Source organism: Theobroma umbraticum, unplaced genomic scaffold (genome assembly GCF_002168275.2).
Source record: "Theobroma umbraticum cultivar Fairchild unplaced genomic scaffold, ASM216827v3 scaffold_44.0, whole genome shotgun sequence".
Taxonomy (NCBI): Eukaryota; Viridiplantae; Streptophyta; class Magnoliopsida; order Malvales; family Malvaceae; genus Theobroma; species Theobroma umbraticum.
In genome coordinates, this window is record NW_018397255.1 from 7317864 (window position 1) to 7342786 (window position 24923).

A 24923-nucleotide genomic window follows, 5' to 3' on the forward strand; every position below is an offset into this window, starting at 1 on the left:
CAAAGCCTACAGATGTTTGATGGGACAAGAACTGAGTAAGAGCAAACAAGTTGAGGTTTAAGGGTGACGGAGGGCCTAATGTCCACTTAAAGCTTCCGTTGCCATTGTCCTAATATTCTGGTTTAAGGGTAGTGCTTCTGGCATTGATAAAACATCTGGGTAAAATGCAGCTTGCAGTTAGTTATTTTCAATCGCATTTTTCACTTCTTGAAGAGCACAAGTTCTGATAAGTCATAACTTGAAAATGAGGTTGCAAGGAACGAAGTCCTGCTAATACAGAAAAACAGGTAGCCAGTGACTTCTTTCATTATAAGAAGATAGGCAATATATATGTATGTGTATATATAGCTCAAAAAAGTTAGGTTTTTAAGTCATTCAATTTTCTTAGATCCATTAGCCATCACTCCTAGTGCATCGCCCAAATTAATTGTCCTTCTCATGGTTCTCCTCCCGATACCTCCATTGCCCGTCCTCATCATCGCAGCAAATTCCCCATAATCTATTTGTCCATCCTGTACCAAAGCCTTCATTAGCATTAAGTAATTGGAAAATAGAGTCACTAATTAATTGGGGTCTTAAATCTGAAAACCCTAACAACTACAGCACAATGATGGGATGGGAGAGAGGATCATGCTAATACAGATCAATTTTTACATTTCAAGTAAGGAAAAGGAAAAAGAAATAGAAAACTATCTAATAATCTTCTACTTGGGTCAATAGACATTAAAAAGCTATTGGTTAGCACCAAAAGGAATGAGTGTGCTTTCAAACTGTTCCAATGTACATAAAGCCAAGGGATTCTTTTTCTAGAAAAATGTGATAACTAGAAAGATACTATGGAATACAAGTAGCCAGCAGTAAAGTTCAGAGAGAAGAAACTTACATTATCTTGATCAATTTCTTTGATCATCTCATCAAGATGGACGTCGCTTAATCCAAACTCTTTGCAGGCTTGTTGAAGCTCATCAATAGTTATGTATCCACTGCCATCTTTGTCAAAAAATGCGAAGGCTGACACCAGATTCTCCTCCCTCTCCAGTTTATTCAAGTGCACTGTAGCAGCAAGGAATTCACCATAGTCAATTGTCCCACTGTTGTCAATATCTGCCTACAAAAGGAACGTGAATGTTTGTCCAATTAGTGAAGATCAAATAACTACAAGAGGAGTACAAAAAGAAAGTCAGACTTATTAGATCATTGATGGGATTTCTTACTGCATCCATAAGATCTTTGATCTCAGATTCCATAAGTTCAGAACCCACTCGCTTCAAGCCATCTTTTAATTCTTCAAATGTTATTGTTCCACTGCTGTCAGTGTCTATCATTTTGAATAACTCTTTTAAACCACCAATTTCTTCTTCTGAAAGCCTTTCTGCTATAACCTAACATTGAGGATGAATGTTAGTAGAAAATATGCACCAAATGGAGAGAACATGAGAAAGACAAAAAATGTTGCAATAATAATATTTACCAAAAAGGTTGACTTGAAAGAACAGATGATACACGAATAGGCCTCACATGGTACAAAATAGTAACAGGATAACATGAATGTGAATTTGCATTTAAGGTCTCTAAGAAGCTACCAATTCAAGATTTAGACACAAAGGTTACGGATTATAACATGGAAAATAAGAGATTCATTTGATCTCCTATTCCAGACTGAAACTGAGCAATCTAAGGCTGTCAAGATAGTTTGGGTAACCTGAAGATAGTTTGTCGATGGCGATACATATTTAAATTTCTTAAGCAGAGATCATATAGAGGGATGGGCAGGGGGAGAAATAGTTGAAATCTCTCCTTCCTCCTTTTTATTATGTAGCCTAGGTGTCATAAGAATTTATAAAAAGGAAATACAAGAAGGCACACTGTTCCACAAGATTGATGGCACCAATAAATCAACAATATTTCATAAAGAAAAGTTGCTCAACATCAACAAACGTACCACACCCATAAAACTGCAATATTTTTATTACATCGAACAAGGATTCTTTGAAAGGACTCCATCACTTTTGCATGGAGAATCACCACAAGGTGAGACATCATCTTATGAGAGCCTCACTGGTAAAATAGACAATCACTTTGGAGAAATAGGTTGCAAGCAAGGAAATAAAATGTAAAGCTGCCCTTAAAAGATTAATTTGCTTTTGAATTAATTAAGGAGGTTTGTAAAGCATAGTAAGTCATATTGATTTGTTTCCCTGCCTTTGTAAGATGAAATCGGAGTTAACGGTTCAACTTGGACCAATTAATTGACCACATTTTTGGTGTAGCTAGAAGTGTATGAGGAAGAATACATTTAACTCTAGTCAACTAAAAAGAAATTTCTATCTAGCAGAAACAAAGTTTGTTCAATATAAATATTGTTTACATTCATGTATAAGAATTGAATCCTACATTAGAAGTTAAAATTATATTGAATGCTTGAAATAATGTGGTTTATATAAATCCAACAGCTTACTGTTTTCATTAAGGTGGCAATATATTTACTGAAGGCTTCAAGAGAAGCTACCTTTTAAATTGAGGTATAAATGAAATTTGTGCAAGCACTATAACTCTGAAACAATTAAAACATTATTTTTTTTAAATCACCAATGTTTCTGAATGAATAAAAATAGATCGTGACAAATGATGTTCAGTGTTGTTCAGAGCCCTTACTTCTATCAAAGAACTCACATGTACTACATCCTAGGTACTGAGGACACCAGAAAAATTGATATCATGAAAATAGATCTTGACAAATGATGTTTGGAGTTGTTCAGAGCTCTTAATTCCATCAAAGATCACACATGTAATCTATCCTAGGTACTGATGACACCAGAAAAATTGATATCATGCTTCTAATCTTGAATACATATATACAAACATGTTTTCATTTTTCAAATGTAAGATGATCTGAACATGACTTCTGTTTAAGGCATAAGCGAACAATTAAGTTTAGCTTACATAACCAATGAGTTTGGGCCTTTCAGATCAGCCAGCAGCACAAAAGAAACCAGAAATATGGCTAAACTCTAAACTCTGTTCGATTAGGTTAAAAGACAGAAATTATGACTAGGCTCTTTAGTTTAGATATTCAATACAGGGCTGGTAATGCTGCATTAAACCCCAGCAATTTTCATACTCTTGGTTGAGCTTTCTTATGTAAACTTGGCAAACTAGCTTAAGCCTAGTCATACAAGCCTCAAAAACAAGGCGATGTTACACTTGGTTGTGTGATCAAGTACGAGTAGAAGCTCACAAACATGCTAGAAATCAGGTTATTTAGATAATTTAGCCAAGCTCATTATGAATGTTTGGAATTTGAATCAAGAAAATTTAGGGCATTTATGCATTTATTGTAAGATTTTGACTCCCAGTCAAGTGAGTTAACTTCTATGTTTGAGGAAATGGGATACAACAATCTCATCTAAAATTTAGAGGTCATTCTGAAGATTTCTCTTCATAAATTTTCTAAGGAACAGTGACTGAGAAAGAAAGAAAGACAAGACAGAAAAAAGGAGAGAGTTCTGAGTGCGTAAATCTGCTGCTCCCCTGTTTATAGATTTTGAATTGTGAATAAATGCAAAGTTCAAAATGACAAATATTTGTCCCTCATCTACTAGCAGCCATGTTGGTTTGTGATCAAAGCGTGCATTTCTATTAATAAAAATAAGAAAAATTAAATGTGATATTAATCACACTTCAGCATGCCTGATTCCAGCTGCCTTAATAATATATGTATAGTAGATTTTCCTTACACCAGCCTTTTCTTTATTTCCTTTTCAAGTAAATCTTCACCAGTTCTTTGTGCATATGGTTTTCATGTTAAAATACAAGATTTCACAGAATTATAAATAGACAACTCAACTTAATATTGCAATCTACAGTAAAACTTCTCAACAACTCAAGTTGAGTGTCTGTTTGAGCTGAACCTAAGCTTTAACATGCAATCCTCATGCTAAGGTTGGTTTTGATCTCAAGATTGGTTAAAGGTTACTTTCCAGGCCTGAACAAGTGAAAGTGACCTTGTTATAGCATGTTCTCAACCACACTTTTCTACTCCCACACTTGGAAATACAGGTAGTGTACTTCCATCAGAGATTATCTAGGAATCATTCTATTGAGCATGCAATAATACTTCATGGGCCTTGCTCATCAGCATGTACACCAAAGATGTTGGCAGAAATATATGACATATAATGTAGTTATTTATTTTCAGGTCAACAATCCCTTTGAAATCTTTGAAAATATGTAATGTGATGGTAACAAGTAATCAACTGTTCAAGAAAACCATATTAGGCATGTGGTGGCCTGGTCTTATAGTTCGAAAGCATTATGCTGTAGAGTCATACCTGGAGTTTTGTGTAACTAGGAAGTAGGCACAGTATCCCATGTTGTTCTCGTCAAGTTCAATCTAAATGGAATGGTATCACATCTAATGTGGCTTTTATTTAAGCAAACTTAACTCTAATCCTATAAGCACATGATAATACTAGCTTAGGCACATATTAGATAGATAATATTCACAGGATTTTTACTTGTATCATTATAGTAATGTCGCAATTTCTCCCAAACTAAAACTAGAAAGGTCATACAAATAGTTAAGAAAATTTGCTCATCGGCCAAGAAATAACTAAAAGAATTTTTGCAGAACAAATAATCTTTCCCTGGTCTTGCTTTAAGCCTTTTACATAAGAGAAATTCAGAAAGGTTATCAGCCAATCAAAACAAATAAGAAAACAGCATCAGCAAACCAAATATCTATACTGCATACAGTATTCCAAGTATGCAAACTGCAGAGTGAAGCTAATAGGAACTAGCAAAATTACTCCAAGAAACATTATGACTTAACAACTATGGGCTCTAAATGCTTAACAAATCAATAAATCTCATATTGAACCCAACTAATACTGATGCAATGAATATTTTCCAAATGAAATTGAGAAAGGAAATGTTAAATGTGTAATCATGTGTAGAATGAACACTAAGAAGCTTTACTAGTCCAAGAACTACAAGTTATCTAATGAAAATACATATTATGCATTAGTTTACTTACTCGCAAAGCCATCTTCTTAAGTTTGTTCATTGCTGAGAACTGCTTCAGGCGTGACAATACTGCAGAATCAAGAGGTTTATCAGGTGCAATTGTGTCATCTACAATCCATGGGTGACCTGGTACAAATGGTTAACACCATAAGGTTGTGAGAAACATCAGCAGTAAATTTCCTAGCAATTCTTTTATATTATGTTTGGAAATATGAATTTGGGAGAAAGGACTTGGATTTGGTTTGTATACAAAAATGGTGAGGATGAATGCAAACATTATGTAAAAAATAGTTAAGATTCAATGCACCAATGTATTTGAGAGGGCACAACAAGATAAATTTACATTTCCTATTTCATTTAGGTATTTCAACTTTGTCATTAAGTGGAGATAAAGGAAATCTATGAATTGAAAATAATCATTAAAGTCAAGTTCTCATGAGTTCTATCACACAATTTAAACTAATTTCATCCAAATCCCTTCTTCCAAATTCATGATTTCAAATTATTTTTATCTGACAAAGTCCTTAAATTTTCTACTTTTATGCAGCAAAAGAAACTTACATAAGACTTGATGAGCAGTTAGTCTTCTCTTTGGATTGCGGTCAAGCATTTTTCGTATGAGATCCTTAGCACTTTCAGAAATAGCAGGCCATGGTTCTGAATCAAAATCAATTTTCCCTTGTAAAATCTGCCGGAAGATCCCCATTTCAGTTTCTGGAGGTAACAGCATTAGTTATCAGATTTGAAAGCATAAGAAAGAATTTCCCTTCTAAAAATCCTAAACCTTATTCTACCAGAAACATGTGCACTCAAAAATCACTACCTGCCCAAAATGGAGGCACCCCACTTAATAATATGTACAGAATAACACCAGCACTCCACACATCTGCTTCAGGTCCATAATGCTTCCGTAACACCTCTGGTGCAACATAGTATGGACTCCCAACAACATCACAAAAAGATTCGCCTACAAAGAGATCAAGGAAATTATAAGTTCCTGAAAAAGAGTGTCGCAAAAGAACAACTTAATAAGACAAGCTTAAATGTTTATGACACTCATAGCAACTTTAAACAAGGTGGAAAAGAAACCGCAGATCTCAAAAATCTTTTCCCCATAGCAAAAACATTACACAGCCAAAGAAAAAATGATGTTAAACCAAACCCGATATGATACAGGGATTTTCCTGCAACATTTTCTGCAGCTTATCATTGCAGTTAATGACACAAAAATATTAGTAACAGTAACTTTCTGGGTTTTGCTGGTTCTGAAAGGTCCCCGCAACATGCTAAGTACTGCCACCCCCATGCCCTCATGCATATGCGCATGCATGCCATTCCTCTTTCCTTGGACCCTAACAAAGTCAAGCAAGCCTTAACTGTAAAACTAGGTAGCCTAGCAATAGAAAATCTTTTCATCCAATTTGAACTATTAAAGGCCATACTCGACAAGTTAAATTACTTTACTGCAGTACTTAAGTCTGTTTCATTCCAGTTAACAGTCCTTTCCCTTTTGTCTTTTAAAGTATTTAGCTCATTCAGTCTTTCCACCGTATGTATGTCTCGGCATGTATTGTACACAACTAAAGCATCTAAGGCACCTGACTACTTCCACCTCCCACAAGTCAGTTCATTTGTCAGATTCCCTTTTCTCCTCCTACTGCCACACCTTAATGTTACTAACCCCCATCTCCCCATTGCTCTTGCCTCCCTTCTCACTAAGGAAAAGTATTGCTGTAAGCAGCTAAACTTATCAAATGGCATTCCAGCTGATACTAAGCTGTGTAAAATCACACTGCTCATGTCACTGAAAACCAAATTGATGCATTTGATTATTTCTGGACATGCCAAATCAAAAGGCGAACCCTTGCCCCACCAAAGAAAGCCCATAGCATAGCAGGGAACCAGTGAGAAATAATCTGAGGGGAAAAGATTTAAAAGAATAAACCTGGCTTGTAGAAAACAGACAATCCAAAATCAGTGGCCTTGAGGGCAGCATCTTCGTCAACAGTATCAAACAAGAAGTTCTCAGGCTTAAGATCTCTGTGCATGACCCCAAGAGAATGGCAAGTCTCAACAACTCCAACAATGGTTTTGATCAACTTGGCAGCCTCCCTCTCACTGTAATGACCTTTCTTGACAATCCTGTCAAAAAGTTCACCACCCTCACAGAGCTCCATGACCAAGTGCACAGAAAGCTGGTCCTCGTAGGTGCCCCTGATCCTGACCACATGGGGGTGCTCCGAGAGGTGGTGCATTATCTGGATTTCTCTCCAAACGTCCTCGTAGTCCTCTGGGCAAACAGTTTCCGCTTTGGATTGACTTGCAGGCGTACTGCTGCCCTGTTGGCTTGTGGTGCACAGGTATGTGGTTCCGAACTGGCCTGCCCAAGCGTCTTCCCTAGGCTGTAATGATCCGCCAGGCTTGGGTCGTGTAGGGAAGGACCCTCGTGGGTTTTGTCCCTGAGCTGGTTTTGCTCATACCTCGGTTTTCTTTCTTCGTTTTACTCTTTGAACCTTGAGTGAGATGCAGAAAGGGAGATAGAAAGAGAGAGAGAGAGAGATTGTTTTCACTGTCAATATCAAATCATCTTTTATTAATCTTAGGAAATTATGCTTATGTATGGATGGAGAATGGAGATTAGAGATTGGAGATGGAGCAAGCAATACTCAAAAAACCTCAAGGGTACAACAAACCTTGACGAGTATGCTACAATCTACCCAACAAAGAGCAAAATCTAATTATATAGATTTAAAAAAAAAAAAAAAGAACGAAAGTCTTTACCCTCTGTCAAGCCATCCAGCCCATTTCTATCTGTGTCCCTGTCTTAGCGTCAGATGCTGATGTTGTACTCCTTATCCTATTACCCCTTCTCTCTTTCTTTCTTTCCAAGATCTATATTTATTCTGTCTAGATTCCCCGGCCTTTTCTCTCTCCTTTTTTCCAATGTGCCACTGCTTTCCCGTTTTAAGCAGATTTATTGAAATACCAGCCCCTGACCCTGACTCTAATTTTCTTTGAGTATTTCCATAAAATAAATATATATTCTTCTAAGTGCAAACTAAGTATTTGACTAAAATAATTAGACTATATACATATAGATATTTATATTTATATACTCTCTCCATTATTCTTTTTATTTATCATGTGAGAATGTCTCAAAATAAATTTTTTACATTATCGAAATATGTTTAACTTTTTTCATATTTTAAATTTGTTATTAACTTTTTTAAGTTTTTTGAGATTAAAAAGTATTATTATACAAAAAAATGGGACCCCTGAGGAGCACGATCGATGCTTCCCTTTTCTTTAATTATTTTAATTTTTTAAATATAATAATAATTTTTAAAATTAATAAAAAATATTTTAATTTTTATTAATACTGTTTGTATTATTGAGATGAAGTGTTTATTTTAAAAATTAATAAATTTATTTAGAAATTTGATTAAAATTTAAAAATTAGAGAATTTTATGCAAGAAGTTAACCTTATTTTGCTCTTGAACTGAAATAGCAAAAGATGACTTGTTGACCCAAGCTTCAGTCCGATTGGTTGAATTCATCTAGCGACAAGAAAAATAATCAAACGCCACCGCTTTGAATTGAAATCCAATGAGATGTATTTTAGCTAGGTGACAGCAACAAGGAGGAACCGGTAGCCATAATAACTACAGCGGGCAGCAAGCAGCAGTGTGTAACAAGTTGTCTCGTCGCAATCTCATCACTGTGTGCCATATGTCTTAGATTGAAATTTGCCACATTTGTTAACATTATATCAGCCGCTTCCCTAAAATCTTGATAAACTTGACTAACAATCATATACACTAATTTTAGAAAAAATACATGGTTGGTTGCTAATTAGTTGTAATAGCTCTCAACCATCTTAACATTTATCAAGTACCATCCATGTATGCAACTGCTTATGCCTTGACCAAAACCGAATCTTAAAGATAATTACAAGATTACATTAGCTCTTGGATTGATTTTTGTCTAAATAACTAAATTAACACATTTTACTTGTCTAAATGGCTAAAACGCGAGCTCTTAAATTCCTCATCAACCCATAATGTTATATTTATTTAAAAAAGATGGGCAGACTTGATTATTTTATGCAAAAAATAAAAATTATGCATTTCGCTTCACCTTCAATTTACAATTTTAATTCGTAAAATAGTGTTTCTACTTTTGTATGACTATCACCTATCTATCCTTATTTGGGTTGTGAGGCATGTAAAACTAGGTTCGAGCACCAGCAAGGCATTGCCCCATCCCCCATTAAGAAACAAAAGCAATCCAATTGGATCTCTAATCATCTCCATGCATATACGTTGATTTCTTCAGCTGCAGTTTTACATCCATTAATAATAGTATCACTGAACAAATAATTAATCCGTAGAACCTGGCCATTTCATAATAAGAATGCAGAATGCTTGTTGTCAGCATCCTGATATTACTTGAAACAATAATAATAATTAAAAAGAAGAAGAAGAAAAAAGGTACATACAATTGAACAATAGCACATTACTTGATAAAAACCACTAAATCAACAACAGTCCACTCCACATTCATATAATTTAATATATACCATTAGGAAAAGAGAGGTCACATAATATAATAAACAAATCCACAGGTCATCAACTAAATTAAGCATATTCCTACAGAAAAATCTATACCTGAAAAAGAGGTCTCTACTCTGTCAGCATGATATTGACAACTTAACTCACAATGTAACTTGTGCTTTGTAGGTTAAGGTTAGATGTGGTGCCACAGGTGTGTGTGAGTCCTATACAAGAGCTAAATCCTACTAATATAAAAGTAACTTAAAAGGGAGAAGAAAAATTAAGAGAGGAAGGCCTGGTGGGGAGGGATTACTCCAGTCATTTGCATCCAAGGATAGTTGAAGAAAAAGAGAGTTTACTGCCTTGATGTCTGCATAGCATTAACTGCACTTGAAATCTCCACCAGCTGTTGTTCAATTTTAGCTTTCCATTTCACCAAGTCCTTCAACATTTCCTGTCAAAGAGGAGATTCCCAAATTGGCCCTTCATTGAGATTAATGCAGAGCTGAGTACGCTCAAATAACAAGCACACATCCACACAATTATATACATATATTACATGTATGTGTTATAGTACATATGCACCATTCCATGCATGTCTTAGTTTAAAAACACTAAATTCTTTGTTTGACATCACCTGAAACAGAAGCACCGAATTATCAAGATCTAACTTTGAATTGGCAGTAACAGAAGAATCAGGTGTCACATTAGCTTGATCTTCCTCTTGCCTCCTAGGCACTACTTCCTGCACATCTCTGTTTATATAACAAAAGAGAGCAGCTCCATCATTAATCACAATATCTTCTCTCCAAAATTTAGTCACACAGCTTTCTTTACCTCTTTATTTTAGCCACATCTTCATTTAGCATGTCCAGCTCTTGAGCACAAATGGGACCTTGAAAGGGGCCATGACCAGGTCTTGACCATGCTAGTGGGGCCAGATCTGCATCTTGAACTGCAGCATCCTGGCCAAAGTTAATCAGCTCTGGGTTCTCTAACCAGGGCGCCAAGTTACCCCCTTGAAAATTGTCCAGGTTGGTGCTCTCCAGCCAATCTTCCCATCTTTCAGAAGCTGAAGGACTAAAGATAGTGCATTGCTTTGATGCCTGCAGACTACTCAATGAATTTGAAATTTCCAGAAGCTGTTGCTCAACTCTAGCTTTCCATGTCACTAGTTCTCTGCACATGTCCTTCTCATAAAAAAAGTTAAAACTAAGAGTTCAGTGCACTTAATTGACAACTTCTAACATAGATGCACACAGCATAACTGTCTTGGTTACAAAGACAAGTTCTAAATAACTTCAAAAGAATACAAACTTCCTACCTTATGTTTAACATCTATCAGATTTTCAGAAATTCAAAGATTAAAGAGAGGATATTGCTATCTTACCTGCATACCATTCAAAGAGCTTGAAAACTCTATCAGGCGTTCATCTGTCTTCACTTTCCATTTCAACAATTCTTTCTGCATTCCCTGTAGAACAACAAAGAATTCAAGAGAACATTACAAAGTTATCTTAATGATATTTCATTTCAAACTGTTTCCTTCATCACCTCAATCGAATTAGCTTGGACTTGTTCTTGCTGCTTGGATACCAGTTCCTCCATCTCCCTATTTACAAAAAATAGAGGGCACCTGAGATGATTAAAACAAGACCATCTATGGCTTCATCTTTAACAAAGTTGTTAATCTAGTTTCCTCACCTCTTCATTTTGGCCATTTCTTCTTTAAGCAATTTGAGTTCTACAGCACAAGCAGAATCCTGTAAGGGGACCCCATCTGGTTTCCGCCAAAATGGGGAGATCCCAGCCTCTTTTCGTATGTTGACCAGGTCAGCACTCTCTAGCCAATACTCCATCACTCCACTAGTGTTGTAACAGCGCCGAAACCGATCAGTGCCACCTGGAGCCACCTTTCCGTCAATGTGTTTCAGCAAGTGGTCCAAGAGCCCAGTATCACCAATATGTTTACGTGCCGCCATTCTCAAAGCTGGCCGAGAAATTGGGTTCTCAAACACAGCCCCTTCAGCCTTCATGACTTCCAACATGCTTTCTTCAGCCAGCTTATATCTTCGAGACATGTACCATATATAAGAAAATATTGCATAAACATTAAGTATAAAAAATTAAGTACAGTGCAATTAAGGTTTTCACCTTTCAGTGGACCACCTCTCCGCAGAATTGTTGCGCTTGTTTTGCTTACACTTGTTAGGACCACTATTTAACCTTTGTTTTCCACATCTCGCAGCTTTTTCCTTTCTAAGTTGGTTGGAGGAAGGGCACTTTCTCTTCCGTACTTCTGGGCATGAAATCAACTCAGGTTTCGCATTTTTTTTATCATCTTCATCATATTCTTCCTCAATTATGGCAGAAGATTGTTTGGCAGTGCTATCTCCTCGAGAGCCCACAAATTTAACTTGCCTGCAGACACCCCACTCTGCCATCCCAAGACGCTTCAGCTCAAACCAACAAAACCCTTTCTTAGATGTTTCAGCTGCCCCCTCACAACTTCTGTACAGTTCAGAAGCACCTACACGTACAAACAACACTAAGAAATATGACTGATGCAACCAACAGTTTTTCATGAACATGAAACGCCACAGAGAATAGAGATGTACATAAAATCCAAAATATCAACATCCTAATTGCCAAAATGAACTGCCGAAAAATTATAATGCTTTTCCCAGTTCTTATATCCTTATCAATTGCTCACATCTTATCAAAAAAGATTTGAGCCATTTTTTTAAAGTCACATTGCAAAAACAGCCCATATGTGTCTTACCCATAATTATGAGAATCGCTATTCATAATATCAGATAACTACTATATTCTCATCCATGATCAGTCCAAGTAACACACAGTGTTCTCTATCAGACTCTGCTTCTAGTCATCTAATCCTAACAGCAACCTTAATAATCTAGCTGCCCAAAAAGTATTTGTGACCAAAAAATCACCAAGCTTTATAAAAATTTAAAAGCACCATATCTTTAGTTCTCCATACCTCAAATAATAGATCACTTGCCCCAGATGTCTTTATGAATCACTGCTTAAGTTGCTCATCCCCATATTTCAAGCCAAAAATTTGATACTCAACACTTTGATGCAGGAGCATGCAGGAAGCTATTTAAATTAGTTAGTTTGAAATGTTATTTCAGGTTTCACTGTTTTACTTTAGTTCATGGTTAGTATGTTTTTCATTTTATTAAATGGTCATGCGACTAGCACATGATCATTTAATGAGTTTGAATGCCTAGGATTAGACGAGGTTTATTCGTATCTAAGGGCTGAGATTAAACCTGCTGTTAACCTAGCATAAATAATCTTTAAAACTCATTTAGCAGCCATATTATACTTGAATATATTATTCATTAGTGGTCCTACGACCCTAAACCCTAGTTTTCTTGCTCCAACTTCAATTTTACATCAATTTTAGCATTTATTCTGGTTTTTTATCGCTGTTTTATTATTTCTACTCCATGCTACATCATACTTGGATCACTGTACTCACTTTCTCTGAAACAATTTCAGTTCTTAATTAATAAAAGCATAAATGAATTAGAAAAACAATAGAGGCCATATTTTTCAGGCAAGGGGGATACAATCAAGACAAAATCTGTAGAATCACTAAATAAAATCTGAATTAAACCTGGCAACATAACATCTGAATGGATTGGATTAGCGCCTCCACTAGCCGAGGTGTAATCCTACAACTCAAAAAGAAAATAAAAGCAATGTTAAAGACTACAAATCATTGAAATCAACAAACGATCAGCTTTTGCAACTAAAACCTTTCACAATCTCAACACAAAATGGCAGTAATAACAGCCCAACTCTTCAACCTGAATTTGGATCATGATGATGTAAAATTGGAGCACCTGGAAAGCAATCTAAAGGGACTTAATGACTGATTTTTAATAGAGAATTAAACCAGAAAGATTGTTTTGCAATTAGAAAACACAACTGGTGCTCAATTCACATCCACTAAATCTTTGTCTGTCCACCCACCCCACCCCCACCAAAAGAGACAGAGGGAGAGAAAACATGATCGCACTTATGTCTCAAAAACCAGCATCAAATTTAGAATGTCACCTACTTAACCTGGGCATATTAAACAACATGATTCCTTAGATTTAAACACCTCTGCCGGGAGGTGAATCCCCAGGGCAGGAGCACCCATCCCCCCCCCCCCCCCTCCCTTGGCTTTTGAATTCTTTGGTAAATGTTTAAATGAAAAAGGAGAATGCTTGAAACTATATACCTTTTACTTATCAAAAAGTTACAATTTCTACGCCATTACCCTACTTTTTTATTTATTTTGGCATATACTTTTTACCATATATTTTTATCAACTGGGTCTATTTGCTACTTTTTACTCATCTTTTATATTAAATATATGTTATTTTTATCCCCCAGGCTTCGCCCCTGCCTGTGACTGTGCAAGAAGGTAAACTATTATCCTTGATATGCAAGCTAGTGTGCAGTATTACTAGTGGTTCAACAATTGTTCAAATTACAATAGTGGTGTTGTCCTAGAAAAAAAAAGTTAAGTTTCTGAAGTTCCTTTCTCCACGAGCCAGCAGTTGATTTGGAATGTCACGTTTACATAAACAGGACACACATAAAAACATGATGTCTTAGTCTACACTCTAGAGCCAGCTCTAGCAGCATAAGTATTCAATTAAATACAACCCTACATGTCAAATCATTGAGTTCATGCACGCACCACCAGCATTCACAGGTTTAGTATCAATTCCCTAGCTCTGATTATCCACCATCTCAGCCACGTATTTCAATTTTTTACCAGTAATTGAATTCATAGGAGATCTGCTAAGCCAACAAAGCTTCGTCTCTAACATAGCTAACCCTAGTGCCATGGACAGTTTATATGGTCAACAAGCACACTATCAGTTATTTAACCAACCTATCATGTGATCCAAGTAATCAACAGGACCTTCCAAAGTCAACCACTTCATTCAGACAAATTCTCTTCCGGTGTAACAACAAAAACAAAATCGATGGCATGCCTAAGTATTACAAGGAAAGTGAGTGAAGAGAACCAGCACTGTGGCACACATTCAATGAGCACCAGCAGACCCAAAGAACCTTTGTGGCCACTAATGTCACGTCTTAGGCACCAGAAAAGTCGATGCCACAAATCATACACGTTAGAACCTTTTAACATAGATGGCGTCTCTCATTATAACACCTTACAATGGCTTAAGGAAAAAAGGATCGAACCTATACCATAAGTTCCCCACAGCTTTAAACCATAAAAAAATGGAATGAAAGAAGAAAAAAAAAAACTATAAACAACATCACACCTATGATCCATACTCCTATTTTCCTTCACTATTTCCCCTCTTTCTCTGTCAGCAGCCAAGCAGAACAGAGTGTCACACATTCACGCTTAAGAAAAACGAAAAACAAGGGCGGAGGAAAAATCAAAAACAAGAATGACGGCGACGGTTGAGCATGGGGTTACCTTGACAGAGAACGAGAGGTAGCTCCGACATTCAATCCATTCTACAACCCTAACAACATTTACGAAGAAGAATCGTCAAGACTTAAGACACAGAAAAATCAAATCAAATGACATGCAAAACAAAGAGCCCATAAGATCGAGAGTAGAAAGAGAAAATACCTTCAGGATTTTGGGATCAGAAACAGAGAATTCTTCCGAAATACCAATTATTTTTTTTTTTAAAAAAAAGAAAAATAAGCTGCAAGGTCGGGCAGACTCCGTTTTCACTTTTTAGCCCCAAAAAAAATCTACTGCCGAAATATATTAATCTGACTAAAACCCTAACTGCCAAATCCCCTAAAACCCTTTTCTATTTATTTTAATTTATCTACTTTTTATTGGTTAAAAATATCAGTTGTTCGTTTTGACGCTTTTTTTTTTTTTAACTTCAAAACTTTTCTTTTTAATTCCTTTTGGATTGAGCGGATATCAGGCTACAGATTTTTAATTTAAAAAATATAATTTAAATACATAAATAATCACCGAAACTAAATCAAAAAAATTAATTTAATTTATATTTTTTTATTATATTTAAATAAATCTCTAAATTTTTATTTTAAGTTGAATAAATTTTTTTCATTAATTATTGATTAACTTCCATTACTCAACAGTACAATCAATAACTTTTTATACCACATCATTTACCACGTAACATTTTAATGTATTATTTTAATGACGTTAATATCAATATCACATAATATAAAAAATTACTTATTAAGAATTGAATTTCTTTCTTTTTAACCGTCTCAATATCAAAAACTATTAGTTAGAGATTTTAAAAAAAATTAAAAAAAAATTAATTATTTCAAATTGATTATCATCATTTCTTAACTAATTAGCATCTTAATTTATTACCGTCATTTTTTAACTGATTATATTTTTTTCATTGAAATCATCATTCGTAACAAAAATAAATAAATTCAACTTTTTCAATTCGATTAAAGCTATTGTTGCTTAATTAAAAGTTGGTATATAAAAATTTGAGAATACTTAAATACGACTTGGAGAAGAGGAAGTCAATAATAAATTTTTCCTACACATCATCATAGTTTTTGAAAATTTAGGACTATCTAAAGAACGATCATTAGAAAAGGAATAGGAATTGTAGACAGAGAAAGGATATTCTAACTATAAGGCATGCTGGTTTTGAAAATGTAAAAAAATTCAAGAATACCTAGATATGATTTTAAGAAGAGGAAGTCAACAATAAATTATCTCTCTACATCTTTTACAGTTTTTAAAAATTTAAAACTACATAAAAAATAATTTTTTAAAAAGGAATAAGAATTGCAAATAGAGAGAGGACATTCTTACAATAAGGGATGTTCGTTTCGAAAATGTAGAGAAATTCAAGAATACCTAGATATGATTTTAAGAAGAGGAAGTCAACAATAAATTATCTCTCTACATCTTTCACAGTTTTTAAAAATTTAAAACTACTTAAAAAATAATTTTTTAAAAAGAAATAGGAATTGCAAACAGAGAGAGGACATTCTTACAATAAGGGATGTTGGGTTTAAAGAATGTTGAAGAAAGTGAATATTTATTTGTGAGAAATAATGGCTTTGATTAAACTGGAACATTTGGACAAAAAAAAATTAATTTGAAGTAATTAGGGTTTTTTTAAAAAAAAATTGTTTCAAATCCTTAACCAATAATTTTTGAACATTTTGGATGGGTAAAAAGGAAAAAACTCATTTCTTAATCAGCAATTTTTGATGCCATGTGATATTGACATCATCAAAATCTACATGACAGATAATATAGCATCAAAAATTACTAACTATACCCTTGACTAACAAAAATTAGTCAACAATTAGTAAAATGGGTTTATTTGACCCAAAATAAGAATTGAGGAATTTATTTGAACGCAATAAACGGATATGAATTAAATTAACTTTCTTGATGTAGTTCAAGGACTTATTTAGTTATTTAATAAAAAATATATCTATTAACTGGAAAAAAGTCTCTTAAAATTTATTTTATATTAATTGAAAAAAAGTATCGATTTATACATTAAATTTTATTTTATTTTTTATTGATACGAGAACTGTGAAGATATATCTTTTAACATTTTACTTATCATTATATCTCTTTAATGGAGAGTGAGTTTGCAAAGTGATACTATCTTATTAACTTTGTTGCCACTTCGCTAAAGAGTTAGGATAGCCTATGTTTGAATTAGCATTTACAAGCTTTTTTTTGTTAAATACCCTAAACAAGTTTTGGAACTAGAAAGCTAATTTAATCTTTATCTTTTTATTACATTTAAATAAACCCCTAAATTTTTATTTTGGATCAATAAACCCTTCTTTCTTAATCAACAAATTTTAATATCACGTCATCTGTCACGTGACATATTGATGTATTATCTTGATGACATCAATGTCATATGATAAATGACATGACACCAACAATTGTTGATTAAGAATTGGGTGTTTTTCCTTTATTCCATCCAAATGTACAAAAATTATTAGTTAGGGTTTTAAAAAAAGAAAAACTAATTGCTTCAAACTTATTGCTATCCATTCTTGACTGAGTACTATTTTCCTAATTGAAGTTATCTTTCTTAACCAAAATAACCTGATTCAACTTTTCCAATTTGATTACAAAAAACATAAAAAAAAAAACCTAAATCTAATTACATAAGACAACCATGTACTCAAATACCCTAAACAAATCAATATTCACAAACAAATATTCACTTTTTTCAACACTCCCTAAGCCCAATGTATCTTATAATCAAAATATCCCATCTCTATCTGCAATTCCCATTCCTCTTCTAAAATCATTATTTGGGTAGTTTAGAATTTTCACAAATTGTAAAAGATGTGGAGAGAAAATCTATTATTATTAGTAAATAAAATTTAACGCTATCAAATTTTCCTTACAGATTTTAAGAAAGAGAAAAAGGATTTGATTTTTTTTTAGTGTGGGACAATGTTGTGTGTCTTTACTAGTTTTAGTATTATAAACTTTGTGTGTCCTACCTTACTCTTCCTCTTTTCAAAATCATTTCTGGGTATTCTCAGATTTCTCTATCCGAACTTTCAATTGAGCAACAATGGCTTTAATCAAACTGAAAAAGTTGGATTATGTTTTTTTTTTGTTAGGAAAAATGATTTCAATTAAGAATATGGTAATCAGTTAAGAAATAATAATAATTAATTTTAAACAATTATGGTTTTTTTTAAATTTTTTGTTTCAAATTCTTAATTAATAATTTTTAGACATTTAAATAGATAAAAAGAAAACAACCTAATTCTTAAGCAGCAATTTTTGGTGCCACATCATTTCTTTCATGGTATTGATGTCATTAAGATGGCACATCAACCTGCCACATGATAGATGATGTGACATAAAAACTTGCTAACTGTACCTAAGTGAGTGCATCGGTCGGTTTCGATCAGTTTCGATTTTGAGAGAAACCAAAACCACCAAAGATGACATTCCTTTATGATTGAATGAAACTGAATAGTCGTAATCGAAAATTGATCAACCAAAACTAAGGTCGGTTTCGATCAGTTAGAGGTTGCATTGGGCCTGGGCTTAAATAGCCTAAAGATGATTAAACCATTGAAAAATTTGTATTGGTTTGGGCTTAAATTTGTGTCAAGCTCATTTTCAGAATTGAAATTAAGCTCATATTGTTTAAATACGTAATCCAACCCATATGATTTATTTTTAATTATCTAATTAAACATTATATAATTTTTTTAATAAAAATCAATAAACACCATATTATTTATTTATAAGAAGGCAAAATCAATAACTTATTTTTTAAAAAAAGCAATAAATACCACATATTAAATTGACTAACAAGAAGATTATATAAAATGGAAAAGATAAGGGAAAAGGATTTTCATAAATTGTACATAATTTGCAATGCAATTAATCTAAATCCGAGAAGTACAATATAAATTAATAAATTGCATATATTACAAATTCATAAAAGTTAAAAGTTACACAACCAAAAATGACATAACATAAATTACTAAAATTCAAAACATAGATTTGATGGACCTTAATCCTTCAACTCCAATGCAACGATTTTTCAAAACATGTTCCTAAAAGTATTAAGATATAAAATAATTAGTGTTAATGATTGTGTTAAGATAATCTAAATAAATTATAAATGTAAATATATATAACACTTATGGATAATATTACCTGAAAAGTGAAAATATCAATCAGAATAACACATTACTTAGAGTCAAAGTCAGACCCAACCTCAGGCTCACATATGGGCTTTAACCTAATCTTTAATAAATCTAAGAAATAAAATAACAAATATGTAAAATCTTTAAATAAAGAACTAAAGAAACAAAGAAATAAATTAAGAAAAAAATGATACTATATTATGGTAAATTAAACAAAGAACTAAAGAAATAAAGAAATAATTACCGAAATTAAGTTTATCGATCTCATCCAAATCATCCTCAAGCTGCTTTGAATCACCACGTGCTTTTCCATATAGTCAATCTTGAGCACAAATAAGTACTTACAGGATCTTATGAGTCAAAGAACTCCTATATGCATCAAGCATACGTTCACCGATACTAAAAACGGATTCTGAAGCAACTGTTGATATGAGAACCACCAATACATTATGAGCAATAATAGCAAGTATAGCAAACCTATACTAATTGAGTTTCCACCATATGAGAACATCAAAGTTAGTGTCCTCGCTAGCATCATCATCCACAGACTCAGATAAATGTTTATCCAATTTCAATTTTTGCTCCTCTAAGCTGCTATTTAACCAATGCCTTTTAAAAGCACCTAATCTTTTCTTAGTAGTTATTAGGTCCTTGCCACTCGAAACAATAACAATACCATGCCTACCTTCACTGCTATTGACTTGTCTCATTGACGTTTGAGACTCTTGACCACTTTCACCAACATGAGATTGAGGGGGTTGCAACATATTCTTATAACATTGAAACAACTCATCCATTGCTTTTCTCATCAAACAAAACATCAACAAAACTTGCTTGAGAAAATACATATCTTGCAAAGTAAATTCAATATAATTAAACTTTTTCCTCGGATCAAAAATCGAGGCAATGTATAACACAAAATTTATTTTTTTCATATTCCCTCAATACTTCTCTAATTTAGCTTTCATTCTTATTGCTATAAACTTCAAATCAACATCGTTACTTTGTTGCCATTCAATCAAAGTGCCATACACATTAGAAATAGAATTAAGAAAAGAATTGGTAGTGACATAAGATGCATTTGAAACATTCATAGTCACATCATAAAACTCTTTTAAGAAAAGAAAAATCCTTCTAACAATTGCCCAATCATTATCATCAAGCACCTCATCTCCATTCCTCACTAGTTCACTTCTGTAACTACTATCACAATACTCAAATGATGCAAAAGCCTTATCAAATTTCATAGTTGTATCCAACATCAGAAAAGTAAAATTTCATCTGGTGCACACATCTAAACACAATAAACACTTACTATCCATTCCTACACCAGTAACACACTCCTTAAACTTGACTAATCTAGAAAGAGATTGTTTAATATATCTCATTGCTGCTCTAACACTAACTATTGGGTCATGGATATCCTTTTAACCTATTAGTCACAATATGATTAACAATATGTGCAACACATTTAATATGGAAAAATTAACCTCCTAAAATACTAGTTCTGACAACATTAAATTTTTTCTTCAAATGTCCTATTGCAACATCATGGGAACTAGTATTATCAATAGTAATAGAAAAATCTTTTGAATTACCCAATCAATCAAACATCTATCAATTGCCTTCCCAATAGCCTGACTTTTGTGACTAGTAATGGGACAAAAGTTCAAAATCCTTTCCTGCAACATTCAATTTTTATCAATAAAATGAGCAGTCAGATATAAATAATTAATTTTTTGTATAAAAATTCATGTGTTTGTGGTGAGACATATTCTACTAGAACATGATCTCAAAAATTTTCTCATATGAGTTTTTTCATTAGCATAAACCTTGTAACAATGCCTAACAATGGTCCATCATGATAGTATATGAAATCTAAGACATGCTTCTTTCATGTGTTTCCTATATCTTTTCGTTTTCACAAATCTAAAAGGTAACTCATCTATAATAATCATCTTAATTAAACTTCTTCTAATTGCACTAACAACAATCCATTGTGGCAGTATATGAAATCTAGGACATGCTTCTTTTATGTTTTTCCTATACCTTTTCATTTATACAAATCTAAAAGGCAACTCATCTATAATAATCCTTTTAGCTAAACTCCTTCTAATTGCATCATGATCAAACTTCCAACTATCCAAAGACACATCTCCTCCTGATAAAAAAACTAATTTCATTTGATTACTCTCTTCACTAGCATTAAGTGTTTTCAACTTCAATCAAACCTTAACATGATTATTTAAAGAGGATGTTTCATTTTTTTGGTATCAGCACATAAAACCTTATCACAATGACTATAACTAGCCTTATGATTACTTATGTCATCAACAAATTTTGTAAAGTGATCCCACGCAAGCAAAGACGTCTTTGATGGTTCCTTTTGCTTATGCGATTTAGAGCTTATTGTTTCACTTCTTGCATTGCCATCAATAACACTTGCATTAGCTTGAGGTGTAGACGTTGAGTAATTAATTGTCAAATTTATATTCTTTTCAATTTCCTTTGACATCTAAAAAAAAAAAAAATAATCATCATATAAATAAATTTGGTATGCCAAAGTGAAAAAGAATAATAGTACCATGCATAACCAAAAAAAAAGAAAAAAATATTCAAAAAATGAGTATTTCTTTATTAATATTAATATTTTAAGCATATTTTATGAAGATTAAAATCTCTGTCTAAGTTCTAACCCAAACCATGTCATTTTCTAATTTGTCATACTTTAACGGAGTGTAATATGTATGATTTAAATTCTTAAATAATTTCTAAATTAATTTTGATTTATAAATATAGAAAACAGAAAAATTAATGTATTGGTTGATAACTTTTTTTGTTTTTGGATTAATATCTTCAATTTATTCTTTGATTGATGTGCCCCTTGTATGACTCATGTCTCTTTTCTATTATGAGAGGTTGAACATGTGATTTTTGGATCAAATTAATTAGCAAAAAATTGACTCTTATACACATTTTAATTTTTGGACACATAGAACTTAACAAAGATGTGACATGAATTTATTTGTCAAAACCTAAACATTCTTATGATTTATTGATTAAGGTTTTTAAGAACTCGCAAATAAAACAAATTTTCTTGCAGAAAAAAAAATCAATGCAAGCATCAATTTCACCAATGATAGTATGCTATGAATTAAATTTGGTTAATGATAATATGTTATAAATTATATAAAGGCTTAGACATGAATAAAAGTTTTTATTATTTATGTTCTAATTCATAAAATAAAAAAATAATACTTAGTTAAAGAGTTTAAAAAGAAATAATAATATAAAATTCAAATTAATTTCTAAATCCTAGCTTTATATTTCTTTATATAAAGAAATAAAAAGGTATATTTCTTTATCTAAAAATCAAGTTCAATTTTTTCTAATATTCATATTGTAAGTATTAGTTTAAAAATTATTTAATAAAGAAAATAAAATTTTTTAAAAAATTAAAAGAACGAAACCTTTGATGCACATCTAAACATTCTGCACTTAAACATAAACCCAAACATGAAATCCACTTGCAGACCAAACATGAGACAATAGAATCAACATAAGTTACATAACCAAACAAGCTAGATTGCAGGAGCACATTCGAGATAGGGATCAAGGCTAAAAAGACCAGCTTTCATTGTTCACAATTCACATAGCAAAAAAATAAAAATCACAACAAAAGCCTCACAAATGACAAAACACATGAAAATACAAAACAATCTGAATTTCATTGTTCACATAACAAGCACAGTTTATCAACTACTCAAGTTCCTCAACATTGAATATACCTTGAAGATAAATTTTTTACAAAGGGAAGATGATAGCAAGAGACAACTGGTGATTGGTGAAGAGGGCAACGATGGCAAGAAAGTGGAGCCAACAACAAACAGTTGGCAATGACAATTGATGAGGACTAAGAAAGAAGGTTTTTAGGGTTTCAAAGGGGAAAAGGGGGTTGATTTCATGAAAGAATGCAAATATTGGAGAAGGGAAATAAGAAATAAGGGATTAAAAAGGATAAAAATGGAATTTCACTCCTCTCCCTCAATTTTTTGGTTGGCTCGGGTGGAGAGGATGTGTGGCCAACAATCGAACTGAGCAACCCTTTAAATCGACGATTAAAACTGACTCTTTAAACCGTCATCAAATAATCGAGACGATTGTGGCCGCCGATGTTGATTTTGATAAGTTGCACAGTTGCAACCTACCTGTGCGCATTCCTAATTGAACCATTGACTAACAAAAGTTTATCAACGGTCAAAGAAAATAACTTATTTGATTTAAAATAAGAATTCAATGGCTTATTTAAATGTAATAAAAGAAAATGGGTTAAATTGAGTTTATTGGTATAATTCAAAGACTTATTTACGCATTTAACTTTTTCTTTTCTTTGTTTTTGAAATAAGCATTTAGAAACCTTTGGATTTTGATATCCAACTTTTGCCCAATCCAAATACTCTATCCTTGTTTCTTCTCCCACTTTGTGCTCTGACTCTCATAAAATATCATGTGTTTAATTTTTTATTACTAATTAATACATGCTTGATTTTAAATTCTTTTCTTATTTCTCTTTCAAATTTCCTCTTCTGAGAAATAAGGACAAAATTTAAACCAATAATCCTTTTGTGACAGAGAAAAGGAAATATGAGAGATAAACAAGGAAAAAATTAAAATTATATATATATTAATTAATAATAAACAAGTAGACAAATGGCACTTTGTGAGAGTTGGGGAGCAAATTGGGATAGGAAAAAGGGCAGGGGATTTAGATTCACTTTTACTCAAAAAAATCATGATTAAAGCTTTTGATTTAATATATATATATTTTCAATCATAAACATAAATTCCTAATTATTTTTAAAAATCCAATCTATTTGTTTTCAACCATAATCCATATCTCTTATCAAAATGGTAAGATCAAATTGAAATCTATACAATTTATAAATAAACCAAAAGTCAAATAAAAATATAAAAACTATAACTAGAATAAGAAGAAAAATGTGGAATAGAACTATGCATTTTTTGTTTTTTATTATTTTGAACTTCTTTTTTATACATTTTCTTTTTTCATTAAAAAAGGTAAATATTTTTCATCAACCCGTTAACAAGGGTGGGGCAATTTTCTAGTTTTATATCTGGCTTTAAAGTAATCAATCTTTTTTTTTAATGAATTAGGATTGTTATGGTGTTACATGTATTTTACATGAATTCACTAATTAAATTTTTATCTATTACTATTATCATTGTATTAATGTCCACACATACACAGGTTTAACATTAATTTTCATACATACACAAACATGTTATTAATTTCCAAACATACACAAATATGTTATTAATTTCCAGACACAAGTAAGTTGTTCACACATTCACCGGTTTGGTATTAGTTTTCTCATATACAAAGTTTTGATATTAATTTCCTCATACAGGTTTTGATATTAATTTACATTCATACAAAAGGTTAGGTATTAGTTACTAAAAATACACTAATATGTTATCAATTTTCACACATACAAAGGCATGATATTAATTTCAAAACATACATAATTTTGATATTAGTTTCCCAAAATACATTGATATGATATTAATTTCCATGTATGGGTTTGATATTAGGTTCCAAAAATACACCAATATGATATTAATTTGTACACATACACAAGTAT

At 32.6% G+C, this 24923-nt stretch overlaps 2 protein-coding genes across 2 annotated transcripts; both read right to left on the reverse strand.

The window, feature by feature from the left end:
• Positions 1–250: 250 nt before the first annotated feature.
• On the reverse strand, positions 251–7963 carry LOC110429347 (calcium-dependent protein kinase SK5). Its single transcript, XM_021445345.2, has 8 exons — positions 7807–7963; positions 6971–7538; positions 5849–5992; positions 5587–5739; positions 5036–5151; positions 1215–1382; positions 884–1108; positions 251–512 (listed from the first exon to the last, which is right to left on the reverse strand). Exons 2-8 carry the CDS (start codon positions 7278–7280, stop codon positions 372–374), a joined length of 1257 nt encoding a protein of 418 aa, XP_021301020.2. The 5' UTR covers positions 7281–7538; positions 7807–7963; the 3' UTR covers positions 251–371.
• A 1578-nt stretch (positions 7964–9541) lies between these two features.
• LOC110429348 (protein DYAD-like) lies at positions 9542–15460 on the reverse strand. Its single transcript, XM_021445346.2, has 10 exons — positions 15221–15460; positions 15062–15110; positions 13226–13283; positions 11734–12109; positions 11284–11649; positions 11134–11191; positions 10970–11053; positions 10417–10769; positions 10217–10334; positions 9542–10033 (listed from the first exon to the last, which is right to left on the reverse strand). The coding sequence occupies exons 3-10, from the start codon at positions 13233–13235 to the stop codon at positions 9935–9937; spliced, it is 1464 nt and encodes a 487-aa protein (XP_021301021.1). The 5' UTR covers positions 13236–13283; positions 15062–15110; positions 15221–15460; the 3' UTR covers positions 9542–9934.
• Between the last annotated feature and the right edge of the window lie 9463 nt (positions 15461–24923).